Source organism: Vanrija albida (genome assembly GCF_041260175.1).
Source record: "Vanrija albida strain AlHP1 chromosome Unknown contig_5, whole genome shotgun sequence".
In the NCBI taxonomy this organism is placed as follows: domain Eukaryota; kingdom Fungi; phylum Basidiomycota; class Tremellomycetes; order Trichosporonales; family Trichosporonaceae; genus Vanrija; species Vanrija albida.
Genome location: NW_027191424.1, coordinates 2,456,624 through 2,475,211, shown reverse-complemented (window position 1 = coordinate 2,475,211; position 18,588 = coordinate 2,456,624). Strand labels below are relative to the sequence as shown.

The 18,588-nt window shown below is 60.9% G+C and overlaps 7 protein-coding genes across 7 annotated transcripts; 2 read left to right on the top strand and 5 right to left on the bottom strand.

Annotated features, from left to right (window-relative positions):
* Positions 1–39: 39 nt before the first annotated feature.
* Positions 40–4,902, bottom strand: ATG26 (Sterol 3-beta-glucosyltransferase; the record flags this gene model as incomplete). Its single annotated transcript, XM_069355568.1, has 12 exons — positions 40–904; positions 943–1,116; positions 1,155–1,543; positions 1,591–1,731; positions 1,771–1,878; positions 1,924–2,415; positions 2,456–3,403; positions 3,443–3,754; positions 3,791–3,858; positions 3,907–4,389; positions 4,427–4,586; positions 4,666–4,902. 12 exons carry the CDS (start codon positions 4,900–4,902, stop codon positions 40–42), a joined length of 4,377 nt encoding a protein of 1,458 aa, XP_069207639.1.
* Positions 4,903–9,332: 4,430 nt separating this feature from the next.
* POP5 (RNA-binding protein pop5) lies at positions 9,333–10,040 on the bottom strand (the record flags this gene model as incomplete). Its single annotated transcript, XM_069355567.1, has 3 exons — positions 9,333–9,415; positions 9,453–9,674; positions 9,719–10,040. 3 exons carry the CDS (start codon positions 10,038–10,040, stop codon positions 9,333–9,335), a joined length of 627 nt encoding a protein of 208 aa, XP_069207638.1.
* Positions 10,041–12,342: 2,302 nt separating this feature from the next.
* Positions 12,343–14,216, top strand: Q8F55_007126 (uncharacterized protein; the record flags this gene model as incomplete). Its single annotated transcript, XM_069355566.1, has 6 exons — positions 12,343–12,551; positions 12,605–12,663; positions 12,713–12,766; positions 12,815–12,931; positions 13,004–13,296; positions 13,344–14,216. 6 exons carry the CDS (start codon positions 12,343–12,345, stop codon positions 14,214–14,216), a joined length of 1,605 nt encoding a protein of 534 aa, XP_069207637.1.
* Positions 14,217–14,515: 299 nt separating this feature from the next.
* On the bottom strand, positions 14,516–14,947 carry Q8F55_007125 (uncharacterized protein; the record flags this gene model as incomplete). The annotated part of the gene is made up of 3 exons (XM_069355565.1): positions 14,516–14,551; positions 14,610–14,890; positions 14,941–14,947. 3 exons carry the CDS (start codon positions 14,945–14,947, stop codon positions 14,516–14,518), a joined length of 324 nt encoding a protein of 107 aa, XP_069207636.1.
* A 436-nt stretch (positions 14,948–15,383) lies between these two features.
* On the top strand, positions 15,384–17,104 carry Q8F55_007124 (uncharacterized protein; the record flags this gene model as incomplete). The annotated part of the gene is made up of 3 exons (XM_069355564.1): positions 15,384–15,755; positions 15,810–15,885; positions 16,038–17,104. 3 exons carry the CDS (start codon positions 15,384–15,386, stop codon positions 17,102–17,104), a joined length of 1,515 nt encoding a protein of 504 aa, XP_069207635.1.
* A 133-nt stretch (positions 17,105–17,237) lies between these two features.
* Q8F55_007123 (uncharacterized protein) lies at positions 17,238–17,506 on the bottom strand (the record flags this gene model as incomplete). Its single annotated transcript, XM_069355563.1, has 2 exons — positions 17,238–17,392; positions 17,431–17,506. 2 exons carry the CDS (start codon positions 17,504–17,506, stop codon positions 17,238–17,240), a joined length of 231 nt encoding a protein of 76 aa, XP_069207634.1.
* A 159-nt stretch (positions 17,507–17,665) lies between these two features.
* On the bottom strand, positions 17,666–18,451 carry Q8F55_007122 (uncharacterized protein; the record flags this gene model as incomplete). Its single annotated transcript, XM_069355562.1, has 1 exon — positions 17,666–18,451. One exon carries the CDS (start codon positions 18,449–18,451, stop codon positions 17,666–17,668), a length of 786 nt encoding a protein of 261 aa, XP_069207633.1.
* Between the last annotated feature and the right edge of the window lie 137 nt (positions 18,452–18,588).

The window sequence follows — 18,588 nt, the reverse complement described above, 5'->3', positions numbered from 1 at the left end:
TATTTCTCACCCCTTCTTACTCTCTCTAATCGCATTCTTCTACAGCGCCGGGACCTGGCTTCCAGCTACCTGGTTGTGACCAAGGGCGTGCGGCGGCGCCTCAGGGGTGGCTGCTTGTGACCGGTCCGGCGTGTGCTTGTGAGGCAAGAGGTGGCCGACAAGGCCACTCAAGAGCCCGGCCCGCGGTGTTTCCTCGGACTCGGCGGTCCAGCCTCCGCTGCCATCGCTCAAGACATTCGAGGCCTGCACCGGCGATGACAGTTGGCTCTCACCGGCGCCATAGTCTGAGACCACAGACCAGCTCTCGTCCGAGTTGCCATCACGATCCACAGAGACGGCTCGGGTGTGCTTGTGTGACGCATGGCGTCGCAGCGGCGCAAAGATGCTACCATGGCTGCCAGTGCGGCTGTGCCCGCCGCTGTGTTCACCGCCGTTGCTGTCGGTGCTGAACGGCGTTCGCGCTCCGCTCCCAGGGGTGGATTCGGTGCGGACGCGAACAGGGTGGGAGGCCGAGCGGCGGAGCTCGTCGGCACGGGACGAGGGCAGTGGTTTGATCAGCGCTTTGGCGTACTCGAGGTCGCGATAGATGGCCTCGATCGCTCTCGCCACGCCATTCTCTTTGCGGATTCGCTCGCCGACAGACTTTGCGCGTGCAATCTCCTTCTCGCTGGTGGTAGCCTGCACGAGAGCTTCGGCCAGGGCCTCCTGAGTGAGCTTCCGGATCGAGCTGCCAACACCGAGGCTTTCCACTCGCTCGGCCCAGAACGACTGGTCGCCGAAGAACGGCTTGATAATCGTTGGAATACCAGCCCGGAGACTTGCGCCTGTTGTTCCAGCACCGCCATGATGACAAGCTGCGTCGATACGGGGGAACAGCCACGAGTGGTCAATCGAGTCCACGGGGCTGAGCCGGTCAGTCTGTGTAAATGCGGTAGGACATACTAGATGGCGTCGGGGTACTCGACTATTTCTGCCTTCGCCTCGGCGCTCTGGTGCTTGCTGCCTCGGTCGGACCAGCCCTTGGACAGAATGGCGCACACACCGGCGTCCACAACTGCCTGCACAACGCAGCGGGTCATCTCATCTGGATCAGAGACAACAATGGAACCAAAGCCACTGCCGCGTCAGCATCAGCCAGTGTTATGGCCTCTCACATGTAAACCACTTTCTTTCCCTTGGCATGGGCACCGTCAATAAATGTCACCAGATCCTTCGGGGGCGTCCAATTGTGTTGCTTTGTTCCGTCGTAGTGATCAAGGAACCAGTAACCGGTCGTATGGATCCACTCCGTCGCGTCCAGAGGTGGGGGCACGACCGTTGGCGAGAAGTTGTACAGGAATGGCACCTTGTACTGCTCCAGCTTGTCAAGCCCCGTGGCCTCCAGGCCGAGAGTGTGCTTCCTCCATCGGTTGATCTGGCCTGAAATGGAGTGCCAGAAGATCTGTTCGAACATGACGTACGTCATGTAGTTGTAGCTCCCACCTCGCGGGTGCTCAGGGACAGCAAATGCTTGCGGGTAGGCTCGAGTCCGCGTCCAAGGCATCTGTATGTGTTAGCAGATAGTCGACAACAATGGCGCGAGCAACTAACAGTGAAAGCGCGGTAGTACGGGATTTGGAGCGCCTCCGCGACATGAATGCCAGCCATTGCACTTGGCGATTCGATGAGGAGATCGGCCGATTGACAAGCCTCCCACGAGGACTGGAGGAGGTCGTCAAGCCAACCACGGAACTACGCCGAGTCAGCCTATCCCCCGGTGACTGGACATACCTTGTGCAAGCCTTCCTTGAGGAACGCGACAGTGAACAGTCCCTTCTCGACACACGTAGCCATGAGTTCAGCAGGGTCACCGCCGACGCTGCGGAACCCGATGCCGTGCTGCGATGGTCAGTATGATTCACAGGTCACCATCTCAGTACCTACCCCCTCAACCCATTTCTGGTACTCGCCATGGGTGGCGATGATCGTGGTGTGCCCCTCAGCCATCAGTCCCTTGCACAGTGCAATGTAGGGCTGCACATCTCCGCGGCTACCGATCGTCAAGCATACGATGGTCATTGGCTCGGGTTTGAAGTCCAAGAAGGTGCTGGCTGTCGACCCGAACATCGCCGAGGACATGGAGGTGCTGTTCGATAGCACACTGCTGTTTTCCAGTGATTGAGTGGGTCTCGCACCACCCTCGTCTTCAGCAAGGATCCCCTCCTCTTCGACAGTCTTGCGTTCTTGATCTGCACTAATGCGGAGAGCCTCGATTCGCTCTTCCAGGAGCGTCATGCACTCGGTCCGATGGTCAGAGGACGAGAACTCGATAAAGAGCTCCTCATGCCCCTTGACAATCAAGATCAGGCCATGATGAGCGAAACGGAACGCGTTTTGCGGTTTGACGCCAAACATGTCGCGGATTGGCACAATCATCTGCCGATCATTAGCATTGGTTCTAGGTGGCTGATCTCACCGTGGTCTTGTAGATCTTCTGATATGATCGGAAACAGAAGTGGTTCTCCGAGATGTAGAAGCGCCCACGGACTGGAAGTAGGCGGTACAAGTAGCCCGTGAAGTGGTCCAAAAGCTGCTCGCTCTCGGGAAGCCCGAATGTGCGCCGGAACTTGGCAATCACGTTCTCGTCGATAGCGTTGCGCGTGGCTTTCTCAGAAGGTGCTTCGGATGCGAACGAGAGGCGAGACTTCCGTGGAGCCAGCTCAGCCTCACTCTCCTCATCGGTCGTGACGGCCGAAGTGCCCATGACCTCGGTGACAGAGGAAATCTGTGCTCGAGGACGCCGAGTGGACTTGCTTTTGGACCAACGTCTCGGTGTGCCCGATCGCCCCGGTGATGAGCCAAACAGTTTTGCCGCAGGTTTCTTAATCCAGCCGGTGGGCCAGCCTGATGCTGGGGGCGCGTTCATCCCAGGGGGCGGTTTGCCGACTTGCTTCGGTGGGTAACCCTTGACGTCAACAGAATCGTCCTCTTCATCAGACCCCTCCGTTTCACCGCCACCATGGTATGCGAGCGAGTCATCTGTGTATGACTCGGGGAGAGTAGGCTGGTTTGGAGCAACGATTGGTGTGCGGGTCTCCGTGACTCCAGGTCGACTGAGGAGAGGGCGAAGAACGGACCCAATGCTGGGAAGGCCATAGCCTCCGGCGGTTGGAGTGGCAGGCTTCTCATCCCCTTGCTCTTTCTCCTGGGTCGAAGATGCCGGGGGGAGGTTTGATATCGGTCGCTCCTCGAGGGCCTGGTGCAGCACATCATAGGCGAAATCATTGTCAGGGAACGAAGCGAAGAAGTAGCTGTCCATGGACATGGCATCTTCAGGGTCGACCACCTTGACCTCGATTGTCTCGGCGAACTCCAGAGTCGGATTCCGTTCGATGTCGACGACAGCTTCAAGGGGAATTACGATCTAAGAGGCCATTAGACATTTCCAGTACAGCAATCTCACCTTCACACTCTCGCCCTCGTGCTGAACCTTGAAGATTGCTTTTTGGATGACACGAACCCACTCCGTAGCGTTGTCTTCGGTGTCGGCCGTGAAAGTGAAGTTGCGCTCCGAGGTTCGTAGCTTGAACCGAGTGCTGTCCACAGACTCGCAGCTAGAAGCATACTGCAGTGGCACATTGCCGCGAGGGAAGTATGGGTCATTCGCGCTATCGTACCACGACAGAACATTGTCACGAAGCACAACCCAAAACTTGGGATTGAGCTTCGTCCGGTGTGCCTTCTTGTACAGTGGGCCGCTCTTGAGTACCACAGTCTGCAAAGTTAGCATTGTTCCTTCGTCCTGACCTACGTCTTCGTGAGGCATGTTGGCGAAGAAGCATATCCGTGTTCTGGTAAGGAACATGTACCCCTTTAACACTGGGAACTGATGAGCGAATGCTTGTAGCGGTACACCTTGCTACTCACTGACGCTCCGCAAGAGCCAACAGCTCATCTCGGCCAGCACTTCCTCTTGCTCGTCGAGGCCGAAAACATCTTGCAACCGCTTCGATAGGGGCTGGGTATGCGAGGGACCCTCCTCCTCTTCACTCTGCGGGTCATCCGCTGCCGGCTCCTGAGAGTCAGTGCCCGAGACATTGGCGATCGTGATGGTCGACGACGACTCGACGCGACGGGGTGGCTTATCTCCTTCGTCGGTGTCGGGGGACTTGATAGACGCTTCCTCCACACCCTGAGCCACGAGTTCCGAGTGACCAGGAGCTTGTGCTCGCCGTGCGATAACGTTCTCCTTGAACGGGAACGAGAGGTGGGGGTGATGGAAAAAGTGATGGGGCTTCGACTTGGTAGCAACAGGTGTCTCCAGATCTTGGGCATCGTCTTCTTCTTCCTCTCCTCCAACATCACCGTAGATGGTCTTGATGGTGTGAAGTGAAGAGTGAAGGCGGGGAGCTAGAGTGTTAGCACTAGCCCCAGTACCGCGGCTCACCGGCAGGCTTCTTGGTGCCGCCGGGCTTGATGAGGACAGTCTTCGACAGACGGCGGGGTGGTTGCTGCGAATCACTCTCATCTGCCGACGTCTCTTCCTCATCTGCCTCCCATGGCAACGCCGTAATCGCGGAGACAATGGCCGATGTGCCGATGGGGATCTGTGCGTGCGATAACGGGCAGGTTGGGAACGTGCGTCAGTATGCCAGATGGACTTGCCTCGTCAAGCACGCTACTCACGGATCCCAAGCCCATTGTGTCCACTGCAGTATCATTGCCTGAAAACGAACGACCAAGTGCAGGTCGGGGCGCTTGCTGAGACAGAGGATCCTTTGTACTCCAAGGGAGAGTCGCCGAACGCCGTGGTGGCTTGGGAAGGGCCGGATCGACACGAGGTGCCGGTGCAAAGGCCGTAGCATCCTCGGATTGACTGATGGCCTTGTCATCGTCCTCGGGCTCGGTCCTGAACGGGGACATATCGTCGAAGGAGACACGAGGGATCGCCGGCTGAGGAGCTTGCTTCGATTCGTTGATCGACTTATCCACGTTGGGCGCCGGGGTGATGTTGTCTTCTTGTAGGCTGACGGAAACCGAGTCCAGCGCGGTAGTGATACCGTGGTAGTGAGAGTCTAGCGCGGCAGTGACTCCTTCTGCGCCTTCGACTTGGGCACTTGCTTCAGCGCCCGAACTGCCGATGACCTCGGAGCTTTGGTAAGACAAGTCCACACTCGTGGTGGCGAAAGGCGGGGGGGAGGTAGAAGGTGTAGGCTCGGTCATGCTTGGAAAGGACTTGTTATCAGCTGCAGCTTCTTGTTAGCCTCCTTGTCCTACACACGACACACGCAGCTCCAACTCACTGTTTTGATGAGGAAGGAGTGGGCACTGCTTCACAGCATCAATGTTGAAATGACGTAGAGTGCGGTGTGGGTGAAACCGCGGGTCGGGTCGGTGGTGGCAAGCGCGAAGGAAGGTGCGTGTTTACAGAGACCGATAACGACTTGAATGAATGAATGGGCAAGTGGATCAAGTCAAAAGGACGGTGAAGCGCCAAGATGGACGAGGAATGAGTCGACCTGCTTGCGATGACGCGCCAGTGATGGTGATGACGGGGGTTTGCGAGTGATGGAGCGCAAACGTCGCCTTGATGATGATGATGATGGAAGTGGTGTGTGGGTGGGCGGGAACTTGCGGCGGCACACGGCACACGGCACTGGCGCGACGTCGTAGACTGGTAACTGGGCGCGACAAGGAAAGCGACGGCGGTGGCGGCGGCGGCGGCGAGACGAGACGATGGGCGGGGCGAGACCTACATACTCCCACGGAGTCACGTCATTACTCCATCGACCACCACGCCCCCGTGGGGAAGCCGAAGCCACAACACAGCACTTGGCGACTTTTGATACCGCTAAAGCCTGGCTGGGCCTTCCTTGCCACTGAGCAGAAAGTGACGCGACTGGCTTTGTTTTGACAAGTCGCAATCTTGACACTCAACATTACATTCCTCCCAATGGCTCTCACACCACTGTAGCACAGTCTTTCAGACCTCAGCGCAACAAACACAAACATGGAGGAAGACGGCGAGGTGTCCGCTTTGACCGTCTTTCCTCTGCCCTCGGCGACACCGGTCAGCAGTACCTATCCGTGCCAGACTGGAACCCAGGTAAGCCGATCCATCCTTCATCTGCACGACCACTCACATTGCTCCAGTACGCAGTCAACAACTTTAAGCCTAGAACTTTTAGTCGCGTCCCCTCCTCAACAGAAAGTGATGCGGCTCTGAGGAGGACGCTCCAGAAGTGTGAGCCGAATCACGACAAGTCGAGCCCCAGCTCACACATCAGACTGGGGTCACAGTGACTTTCGAGGGCCCCAGCTCGAAATATGCACCTATGCACTGCGAGGCTGTGATCTACTGGTCGTTGCCCCGACTGGCCTCGGCAAGTCGTGAGTGTTCTGTCCACAAAAGTAGCTCACCTCAGTGTCTGCTTCCAGGTACCAGCTGTGACGATCGAGTATGGTATTACGATCGTGGTGTCACCATTGCTCGGTATGCTCTCTCGCCAATGGACAAAGCTAACGATACCAGCTCTCATGCGAGACCAAGTCTTAGGTCTTCAGCAGAAGGGCATCGAGGCTTATCAATTGAACGAGAAGACGAGCGTGGAGGACACCAAGGAGGTAGGGCGGAGGAAGACGGCGAAGGCGCTTACAACAGGTCAAACGCCAGCTGCGAATGGGACACCCATGCCTCAGGTTGCTCTACATTACGCCTGAAACGCTGTTCAGTGCGAAGTACCAAGCAGAGTTCGATCTCGCCTACCATCAGCGGCAGATTGTCCGACTGGTAATCGATGAGGCGCACGTCATTGACGTGAGTGACGTGGGTGGTTGGTGCTGATCGCCAGGAATGGGGGTCCTCGTTTCGTCCTGTAAGTTGAAAGGGTCTGAGCCAGTGATGGGGAGCTCATATACCCAGACCTACCGCCGACTTGGGGAGTTCCGGCTTCGGTACCCCGCAGTCCCTATCACTGTGAGTGATGTTCCACTGCCTCTGCTAACCGCAGGCTCTGACGGCGTCTGCAACATATGAAGTCCGGCAGGACTTGTTGACTATTCTGAACATGCCCAAAACGCCTGAGCAAGGCCTCGCCCAGTGGGTTGAGCCCTTCAACAGGCGAAATTTGTTCTACGAGGTACGCAGAGCCGCCGCCGAAAGCTGCTGACCGTCAGGTTAGGTACCACGGCGGGCACAACAAGTTCGAGCAGACTGCCGAAGATCTCTCCAGCTTCATCCTCGGCTTCATTCCGGAGGCCAAAGCCATCAACGACCGTCATCGTGTGGTAATGCCATGTGTGTCCGGTCTGGTCTACTGCCGATACAAAGCCGACGTAAGTGGACGGACAACGGCGCCCCGGCTAATGGTCAGTGCGACGACATCGCGAGAGTTCTCAATGGGCATGGGATAACGGCCAGGCCGTTCTACGCCTCTCTACCGTTGTCCAAGAGGGAAGAAACCCTCGACGACTGGAAGGCCGGCAAGGTCGAGTGCATTGTTGCGACGATCGCTTTCGGCATGGTGAGGAGTGCAATGCGAGGGAGCTGCTGACATTCAGGGTGTGGACCAGGCCCATGTTCGCTACGTCGTCCACTACGACATGCCCAAGTCCTTTGAAGGCTACTACCAGGAGACCGGTCGCGCCGGCCGAGATGGACATGTGAGTCGCCGGTAGCTGTGCGTGCTGACAGGGGCAGATGTCGCGGTGCCTGTTGTATTACTGTATGTCTGACGCGGAAGAACCGATTGCCCAGCTCACACAACCTAGCGCGGGAAGATGCCTCTCGCCTGCGAGGCCTGATAGACAAGGAAGCTGAACGCACCAAGAAGGACGGAAACGACCAGCCGGCAGCAGAGCGGAACAAACTGCGGATGATCAACAGCTTCAAAGCCGTAGGTCTCCTTTCAACTAGCACGCTGACACGCCAGCTACAGCAATACGCAGAATTCATTGGCAAGTGCCGACACATTAGTATTTGCCGATACTTCGGCGAGAAGATTGACGAGGTCACCCCCGAGGTGAAGGCGAAGTACTGCAACGGGCTGTGTGACGTGAGTGAGCGGAAACCACGGTAGTCCTGACTGTTCAGGTTTGCTCGAATCGAGCCGGCGTCTATCAGCGCGCCGGCAACCTCACCGAGGACGTCGACGTTGCATCGCCAATCATCGCACCAAAGCCATTGGAAGCACCACCGTCGAGCTTGTCCCTCGGAACGGCCCGCCCGAACACGCTCGCAGCCTGGCATGGCCCGACCGCCATGCCTGCTTTAGGGCCGGCGTCACGCCTGGGGCCGGGGTCACAGCTGCGGCCAGCGTCACGGCTGCATTCCAGCTTTGCAACGCCGAGCGAGGAAGACGACATGGAGCAGCTGTGGCTGATGGACCAGCCCGGCAGCTCGTTCCAGGCAGCACTGGACACGCCTTGCCCGCGAACTCGGAGGGTTGGGCTACGACCAATGCCTCCGAACGGGGCCATCAATCAGATTCCGACCCCAGTTCGAGTCCAAACTATTGATCAGATTGCGGACAATGGCCTCAGCGGTGCAATCGCCGTGTATGGCAACGAGCGTAGCCCAGGCTATGCGGAAAAGAAGCGCAAGGAGCGGGAGAGGACGTTCAAGGGCGTTCAGCCAGCGACTGCGGGAGGACCTCTGTCGTTCTATAATGGTGGGTGTCAGCGGAGAGCAGGCAGAGCTAAAGGTGCAGTCTCAGCACCGATGAAGCGAGCCAAGGTTGCGTCCGACTTCAAGGTGCCGTCCATGACGCCTCGTGTGCCAGGAGTCCCTCACTTCACTCCAGGCGGAACAGTGAGTAACAGGTAAAAGTGCTGGGGCCGGGCTGACATGGTGGCTCAGCGGCAGCCAGACCGCACCTTAGGACTGCAGAAGCTACAGGAGGCTCTGAAGGCGTCCTTCAGCGAAGGCAGGCTTGCCGACCAGGTGTTGGCGCATTGGGGCCGCGAAGAGACGGGGGACAGGCGGTACGCATGAGAAGTGGGTAAATGTTCGCTGATGCCTCTTCAGAGGCAAATTGATACGAAAAGTGGCGCGCGAGGTCGAGGTTGGCCTCGCGAAAGGAGCCAGCGTCGAGTCATATGGTAAGCCTGTGCGCCAGCCATCTGCTAACACGCTGCAGTGGCCATGGTGGACGAGACTTGCGAGTCGCTCAAGCTCGTTCGCGCTCGTCGGGGGGTGCAGCTCCTCGTAGAGAACAAGCTCGCGACGTCGAGTGATTACCGGGTGGAGCGACTGCGGAGCGTGGAGACGTGCTTCCGCACGGTCTAGAATGTTGTACTATTGTTACTATGCATACAAGTTGTGTGTGATGACGAAAGCGGAAACGGTGTGTGTGCTAGTCCTCGAGTCGCGCGATGGCCTGTCGCTCGTGGTCCCACTTGCTCTGCAGCCTTTCGCGCTCGCCTTGTCCCTTGTCTCCTGCGTGGGTTAGCACAGCTAGGCACAATTCACCCACCCTGCGCCAGCAGTGCGGCGACCGCAGCGGCGATCACGCGGCGGTGGTGTGCGATAGCGGCGCTCTGGAGCTTCTTGACGGTACCGCTGACCGCAACGACGCGGGGGATGACGGGCGTGCCGCCGACGCTAGTGAGCATGGTGATAGCGGCCCAGAGCAGGCGGTAGTGCGGGCGCGCGACGCGCACGATCGTGAGGGTCGTATATGGCGACGAGTAGATGACTGGGGCGTGAGTGAGCGCTTCTCCCTCGGCCATAGCCACCCACCCCGCAGCGAGCTCGCGACGCGGCCCCAGCCCTCGTCCCCAAACACAGCCTGCACGCTGCCCTTTATCGCGCGGAAGATGGCCGACGCCGCGTCCTCTCCCAGCAGTGGCTTGCCCACACCCTCGGGGAGGGGGAGGACGAAGGGCACGGCCGGGACGGGGAGCAGCTCGTCCTCTGGGTCGTTTGGCGCGCCCGCGTCGCCGTTCATCGCGTCCTCTTCGTCGAGGTCGAGCGTTGCCGCTGCCGGGGGGAAGGGCGCGAGCGCGCCGCCGCTGCCGTCGAGGAACTCGCACAGCAGGTTGCGATACTTGAAGCGGACCATTGTGTGTGGGGGGAGGAGGGGGGGTGGAGGCGAGCGCGGTTTATTGATGTGGGCGTGAACTTTGTGTGGGTGGTGGTTGGGGCCACGTGGTCCACGTGGCGGGCGTCAACAAGCTGGCAGGGCATGCAGGGCAGCTTCGACCGCCACGAGAGGCGCTTCCACGGCGTGAGCAGCGACGAGCGGTGCTGAGACGAGCATTCTGGCTCGTGCACGCGCCATAGCTTGCGCTCTGGGCCACTTAATACCGCGCTGTTACCAGAGTGGTGCTGCGGCACACGCCACCGCGTCGGTCACACCCAACCTCCCCCTGCCACGCCCCTGCCACTCGGTAGTCCAAGAAGTGGTTCCCAAGGGGCAGCCATCGAGCCGGGTTCAGAGAACCAGTGCAGGGGCGTGCACTGGCAAAACCCGTGTACAATCTGGAAGGTCGGGGTCCGAGAGACATCTCGAGGCAGGTGGAGGTTGTTAGAAGAGATGAACTTGGTGAGCTCCGAGCCGCAGTTGACACCTTTCCACCTCATTTCGCGACACTTTCTCATCGACAATCCCAGTAACTCCAGCCACTGCGATGTACCTCCCAGACCATCACGTCGAGCCTTGAACCCCGGGTGCCGAGTGCGGGGGTCCGGCCAAGGTACCAGGAGCGACACGACCCACAACGCCATCCGGCGACCGACACCCCGCACCCCGCACGGCGGTGACCAGATGGATCCAGCGCGATCCCATCACCAGCACGATTCCATACCCACCAGAGGCACGTCGTGAAGATAAGCGTCGAGCATGCCATTGGACCGCCGGAACAAGGAGCACGCTGTACCCCACGAAACGGGAGCCCCTCGGGTGCTCATTGACACGGAGCACCGAGCCGGCAAACAGCCCTGCGAGCTCGGCAGAAACGTCGCGTTGAATGCTTGTCAGCCACGTCGGCCCAGGAACACGTCGCGTTGACACCGGCCACGGTGTCGAGCGTGACTGCAGCTTCGGGGTCGGCTAGGGCCAGCCCACTCGCCTGTTCGGCAGCAGTGGGTTCAAGGTCAGCTGAGCGCCGTCGAGCGGGGCAGAGCGGGGCACCGTCGCTTCCGATGGCGAGCTATCTCTATCGCATGAGCCGTGCACGCACCCGCGGCGGAAAGAATAGAACTGGCTAGTCTAGATATCCACTGTTCCAAGATCCGTGCGAGCGTCCTGGATTGTGCCAACGGTGCCCCAGCTTCCCCGCCCGCCACACATCACGCGATCACGGCAGCGGCATTGGTTCGGGTTTGGAGTGGGTGCAGGTGCGGGCATTACGGAGCGAGGGGTGCTCGATCAGCAAGCACACGGGTGGGTAACTGATGCGAGCCGGCAGCTGGACGCCGTTCGGCCTCTAACCCGGCGGGTTTTAGGTGAAGAGTGGGTCGTGGTTCGGGCGGTCGGTCGGGTTTCCGCCGACGAAATACCTCTACACGACCGGCCGGTTGGATTGCTTGCAGACGATGAGCAGACGTTTGTATCCCGTACTCCCGGTAGCCCACGTGTCCCTGCATGCAGACGGGCAAATGCAGGCTCAGCGCAGCAGGGCGGCAATTGACGGTGATGGAGGTGACATCTACACGCAGCAGCAAGCAGCAGCAAGCCACGGCGCAGCCCCGTGCCAAGCCTTTTTTGCCCGTGGCGCCGAGGCATCCGGCCCGCCTCGAGGCCAATGACGGGTGGGGTGGGCAAGGCACGCCCAACTAAGCGCTATCTCCTCGGTCCGGAGCAAAACACATGCGAGCATGTGAGTGGAGCCAAGAGAATGAGGCGTGTTGGAGCCATGTGGGCTTGCGCCTGGATGCTGCTCTGAGCCCTATCCTATCGCTCGGTTCGGACCCACTCTGCCATCCCGACCACATCAACAGCGCAGCAGCGGCGTGCTCCACCCCACCGTGTCCGTGCATTTTCCACAACCGACTTGGCGCGGGGTACAACCCCCTTGGCGCGCGCATCATTGGCCCCATCACGCCGATATGCGGGGTAGCAACGAGGCACCAGAGCCGAGGCAGCAGCTGGAATGCCGGGTGCGCACCGAGCCTGCGGCGCCGATGGTCTGGATCAAGCAGGTTGCACTCGGCGTTGCGGAGGTTGAGCGCTGCTGTCGCGTTGGAGCGTGACCAAACTGTTGCTGACAAGCGCGCTCGCCCGCTCGCTCGCTCGCTCGCTCGACGAGCTAAAAGAAGAGCCCCATGGGGACGCCTTTTTCTCTTCTCCTCGCTGCGAACCGCGCCCGAGAAGTTTGTTTACCTCGACTGATAATACTATTCTAGACTAGACACCACTGGCCATGGCTTCAAACGAGAAGGATGTCAAGGCGCTCGACGTCACGTCGGTGCCGTCGCACGACGCGACCATCACCACGCCCCCCAACGAGAAGGACCGCGTGCCCCTCAACCCGCTGCTCGAGCAGTACCTCGCCATGAACCCCGCCGACAAGGCTGCGTTCGACGCAAAGCTCCTCCGCAGGATCGACTGGCACCTCATCCCGTGGATGACGTGAGTGTGGCGAGGGGGCCACCCAGGCGACCACGCGACGCTGACCCCGCCAGCATCCTCTACCTCATGTCCTTCCTCGACCGTGTCAACATCGGTACCGCCAAGCTGTGGAGTGAGTCTGGCGAAGCTTGCAAGTTTCAACTCGCGCTCACACACCGCAGACCTCGAGCGTGACCTCAACCTCAGCTCGCAGCAGTTTGCCAACGTCACATTGGGTAAGCAGCCGCCCCTGCCCTGCCCCTAGACCCGCCACTCACCCCCAGTCTTCTTCGTCTCGTACGTCGCCTTCGAGATCCCCTCCAACCTCGTCCTCAAGAAGTTGCGCCCCTCGCGCTACATCCCCGCAACGGTCATTATCTGGTCGCTCTTCCAAATCTTCAGTGAGTCTGCCGGCAGGGTGGAGCCAGCGCCACCCCACCCGATGCGACGAGTGTGGCACTGACGAAAACCAGTGGGCCTCGTGACCAACTACCAAGGCCTTGTGGCCCTCCGCTTCCTCCTCGGCGCCGCCGAGGCTGGTCTCTTCCCAGGCCTCAACTTCTACCTCAACGGCTGGTACCGCCGTGAGGAGCTCGCCAAGCGCACCTCGTTCTTCTTTGGTGGCGCCGTGCTCGCCGGCGCCTTTGGCGGTATCTTCGGCTGGGCCCTCGGCCACATGGACGGCATCGGCGGCAAGGCCGGCTGGGCTTGGATCTTCATCATCGAGGGTCTCATCACGTTCGTCTGCGGTGTTCTTAGCTTCTGGGTAAGTCGGCTGTCGTACTCGCACCACACGCGCGCTAACGCCGCCAGCTCATCTACGACTGGCCCGACCGCGCCCGTTTCCTCACCGACATGGAACGCGAGGTCGTCCACTACCGCCTCAAGGCCGACTCGGGCCTCGGCACCCAGGGCAAGTTCTCGTGGAAGACTGTCCGCCGCGGCTTCACCGACTGGAAGACTTGGGTCTTCATGCTCAACTACCTCGGCCCCGCCCAGTGCATCTACTCGCAGTCCATGTTCGCCCCGTCCATTGTCGCGTCGCTCGGCACCTGGACCCGCCCCCAGTCGCTGCTGCTCTCGGTCCCGCCCTACGTCGTCGCTTTCATGACCACCATGGGCACCGCGTACCTCTCGGACAAGATGCTCAAGCGCGGCATCTTCAACATGTTCTGGGGCACGCTCGCCGTCGCCGGCTACATCATTCTCATGGCGACCCACAACGCCGGCGCAAAGTACTTTGCCGTCTTCTTCACCACGCTCGCCATTGCGCCCATGATCTCCAACACGATTGTGTGGACCGGCAACAACTTTGGATCCCACTACAAGAAGGCCGTCGCCATGGGTATGGTCTTCTCGTCGGGTAACTCGGGTGGTATCTGGGCCGCGCTCGCCTACCGCTCCAAGGACGCAAAGCCCACCAACGGCCAGGTTCCCTACCTCCCGGGCCACGCCACGGCCATGGCCTTTGCCGCCGTCAACGTCATCACGTCCGTCATCCTCTGGTACGGCATGCGCCGCGAGAACAGGCGCCGCGAGCGCGAGTACGGCCCTGCTCCCGGCCCCGAGGAGCAGCACAACGTCGATGACCCCGCGTACCGCGCCAAGTGGGGCCTCGAGGGCCTTAGCCGCGACGAGATCCTCAACCTCGGCGACGACCACCCGGCGTTCCGCTTTATCCTGTAAAGATAGTCTTGTTAGTAGTCGGCCGGCAGGCGTCGGAAATGGGGTTGTGGCACTAGGTCATGACCCCGCAGTGGTCAGAAGGCGGAGGTTGTAGCGGTGTGATATGTCACAGTGCTTCGTGCAAAATGGATCGTTAGTCGCAGGGTCAGCCCAAGAAAAGACTCGGTCAGGCTCTTTGCCTTTCAGTGTAGTGAGTACGGCCCCGTGCCTCGTCGGATCCAGGTGTAGTATACATACAGAGAATGCCAATGCCAATGCTAGCCACAGTTGGGCCGGGCGACCACGACAGGAGCGACAGCCTACTCCCAAGCCTTCTTGGCACGATTGCGCTTTGCCTGGGGCGAGTCAGTCCCCTCCCCACGCGTCACACCGCAAGCCCCACCCAGAACCCACCTTGCGCTCCTCGTCCTTGCTGACCTTAGTCTGCAGTCGTTCCAAGCGCTCGAGAGCCTTCTCCTTGCCGACCTCGGAGCGCTTCTTCTTCTTGGAGCTATCGCCCCGCACCTTCTTGTTCTTCTTGCTCTGCTCAATGTGGCCGCCGGGCGTGATCATTGTCGCTGGCAGGCGCTTGTTCTTGGCCAGCTTGGCCGCCGGCACAAGCGTCTCCTTCTGACCGGGGTGCGTCTGCGCCACCTCCTTGCGCGCCGCGAGCTCGCTGATCTGTTGTGTAATGTCTGTGCGGGTGTCAGCGGTGGCCTGAGGCTTCCGTGCGTTGCCGACTCACTCGACATGGTTGTTGTTGTGGTTGTTGCAGCTGCACGAGACGACTTGGTGCAACTTTTGAAGGTTGGGCGATATGACGCACCTCAAACCCTATTTAGCCCCCTGGCTTAAGCGCCTTCCTTCGCTGCTGCTTGTAGGGCATCGTTGGTATGCATCGACATGTGTGTAGTAGGTGACAGAAGGAGACCTTGGGGTGCATGCATGGCGCCGTGAACGCCGTAGGAATGACTTGACCTTGGGAGTGGGTGGTTGTTGTTTGTGGCCAAGAGGTGACAGATAGCAGACTGGCCAAAGGATGTCTGAGTTGATGTCACCCACCCACAGCCAGCCAGCCAGCTGCATTTGTTGTTGCCTTCCCTCCCACATCACTTTTGACTTCACCACCATTGGCTCGCACATACATCAAGTCAGCGTCAGCTCGACCGACAAGCGCACCGGCTCATAATGTCAGCGCTTGCGCGTCTGAACCCGACTCCTGTGCGGGGCCCTCCACCACCACCAAGCGCTGCAGCTGCAGGCACGAGTCGCGGCAATCAACGGACCGACACGCCGCCCAGCAGTCGCGGTAGCTCGTCGTCCGCCTCCAGCGCCGCCAAAGGGAAGAGCAGGGCCTCGGAGCCTGGCGATTCCGCAGGGACATCAGCAGCATCGTCGCCGATACCGGAGGCGCGTAATGGCGCCGGCAAGGTGCTGTCGCTCGAGCACGCCCTCGTCGAAGCTAGGTCACGCTTCCTCGGCCAGCCTCTTCAGTGCCCCTTGAAGATCAACGGCGTCGAGTGTGATGCCGAGTTGGCGTCCATTGATAACCTCGCTCGTGTAAGTTGTCACCTATCCTCGGAAAACATCACACTGGCTGACGTTATGCGATAGCACGTCCAGGTTCACTTCGAGAACCTGAAGCGCCGGCCCCCCAAGCTCAAGTACAGTGGGGCCTGGATTGATCGGAGTGAGAAGGTTGCTGGGCCTGCGAGGGAGAAACGGCTGGGAGACATTGTCTCATGGAGGGAAGACCTGACGAATCTTGTCGACCGAGAGGCAGGCCGGTACTGCCCGGTTCAAAGTAAGGCGGCACTGTCAGGCTATGAGCTCACAGTGCAGGCTGTTCAAAGACCGAAGCCTACCCAAGGTTGAGCATGCACTTCAACAAGTCGCACAAGTCGGCGCTCTCAGACGACATGCTGCGTCGACCCACAGCTCCGTTCAAGCCAGAACTGCCAGAGCTCCCACCACTGCCAGCGACGGTACCATCATACCTCGTCTCGTGCCCGCCGGCCAGGCCCAACCGAGGTGGCACCAACACGCCGCGCTGGAACAAGACCAAGTATCCGGTCCACGAAGAGTACCCCAAGGAGTACCATATGCTGCCCGACCCATCGGTGCTGCGACATTCCAACCGCAAGCTACTTTCGTCCGACATCTTTCCATCGAGAAGCGACATCGACGACGAGCCCGCAGACGTGTCCGTGATGTCCACTCCGATGAAGATGGGCTCTATCCCCCCACAACGCACCCCGAGCCACCGCCCCAAGACGCCTGTGCCTTCTGCCAACTATTACCGTCGGCTTCCTCCATTGCCGAACGCACCAGGAAGGCCGCTTACGACCGTGTCGGGAAGGCCTCTGCGACTTGCAGCCATCCCAGAGCCAATCTTACCTGCCGACGCGAAGGCCCGACCATGGCGGATTGGCCACGAAGACGAAGAGCTTCCTGTGCCGTCGCTCAGCCGCAAGGGCAAGGCGCCGCTTCGGCTTCACCCAGTCGACGAGCGCACCGAGGTGCGCTTGGTGCAAGTGCCGGAGGATTTCTTCCGCGAGGCCCGAGTGGCCAACGAGGCGGCCATGGTAGTGGCCAAGGGAAGGGAGGCAGCGGCGGCGGCCTCCGCGGGAGTGATTGCCGCCTCGGAATCCACGCCAGTCGACTCGGCCGCCGCCGACTCGAATGGCAAGGGCAAGCGCAAGTTGGCCACCGAGGCCGCCGAGGCCGCCGACGTCGCTGCAGCCAAGCAGCCCAAGCGCAACGTCGAGGTAGAAGACATCGAGCTTGCCGCCGAAAAGTTCGCCTTTGACAAGACGGGACGCCTTTTCGGCATCGACTTTGCAAAGCACAAAGACGCGTTCATCAGCATGCACTATCACACGGCGAAGGCGAAGAGGAACGGCGTTTAGTAGCGAACGAGACAGCGACACCAACGCACCCAACGACCGCACCCGCTCCGCCGCGGGAGCACTGTACATAGACTGCATTATCATGTTTGTGTGTATAGAGTACAACAATGAATTGTATCGCATGAGGGTGGAGCTACTTTGCGTGGTACTTTTGCAGGCGCTCCTTCTCCTTGAGCCGCTTGGCCTCGCGTCTAGCCTCGCGCGCGGCGCGCCGCTCGTCCTTGAGGTCGCGCTTCTTCTGGTGCTTTGCCTCGCGCGCCTCCTGCTTTGCCGCCATGCTCGCGACGTCTGCCGTCAGTCAGCGCCACGCCCCGGCCGGGACCCACCCTCCGCCTTGCGGTGCCGGCGCCCGCCCGCACGCCTGACGACGAGCGGGGGGAGGGCGTACAGCGCGTCGAACATCTCGTGCGCGTCAGCGCGGTGCGCAGCGCGCACGTCCTGCGCCCTGTCGAGCCTGAGGCGCAGGCGCTCGGCGTCGGCGCGCTCGCCCCGAAAGATGCCGTCCAGCCGCGCCGCAGCGCTCTCCACCACACTGCCCGTCAGCGCGCCCAGGCCCCCAACTCACCGCTGGTCGGCGACCATGCCCGCCGCGGCCAGCACGGCCGGCCAGGCCATGACCTTCCTATCGCGCGCCAGGCTCACGCCCTGCATCGCCGCGAGGCTGGCCAGCGTGCGGTCCAGGACCATGGACACGCGGGCCGCGACGACGTCTGCGACCTCCGGCGCGAGCGCCTCCTCCTCCTCGCTCCCCTCCTCCTCCTCGCGCCGCCGCTTCCGACGCAGGTTGATAGCGCCCAGCGCCGGGCGGGGGAGGGCCAGCGCGTCGCGGTGCACGACGCGCGCGGCGGCGTCGGCGAGCGCCGCGGCGAGCGGGGGGCCGGGCTCAAGCTCGGCGGGGTGGAGCGGCCAGCGCGTCGCGGCGTCGGCCTGCTCCTCTGGCACTGGTGGCTCAGAGAAGACGAGCGACGGCGCGGCCGAGCCCCGCCGCGTTCGCGCCGTCGTCGGCGTCGCAGGCGACCCCGGCGCGCTGCTGCTCGCGAGCTCGTCCTCCTCCTCTGGCGTGGGGGAGCGCAGCGCCCAGCGCGGCACGCCGGAGAGCAGGCGCGCCGCGAGGCCCGAGCCGTCGCGCGCGCGTAGGCCCGAGAGCAGCGCAGCGTACCCTCCTATCTCGGCGCGCGTGAGCTTTTGCGCTGGCGTGTCGTCGTCGCCATCGTCGTTGTCGGCGCTAGGCGCCGGGCTCGGCGTCCGCGAGACAGAGTAGTGCGAGCTCGCGCCGCTCGATCTTCTGGGGCTGTAGGCTGATTCGAGGCCCGAGGACAGCGACGGCGAGCGGGAATGTCGCTCCATTGTGATGCGGCGACGGCAACAATAACGGCAGCGAGGCCGCCGAAATGTCCACAAAGTGGAGGGGTCACGTGCGGCGACTTGGCGACTTTCGCTTTCCGACGCCCCTGTCTGCCTCGGCCTGCCGGCCGGTCCACAAA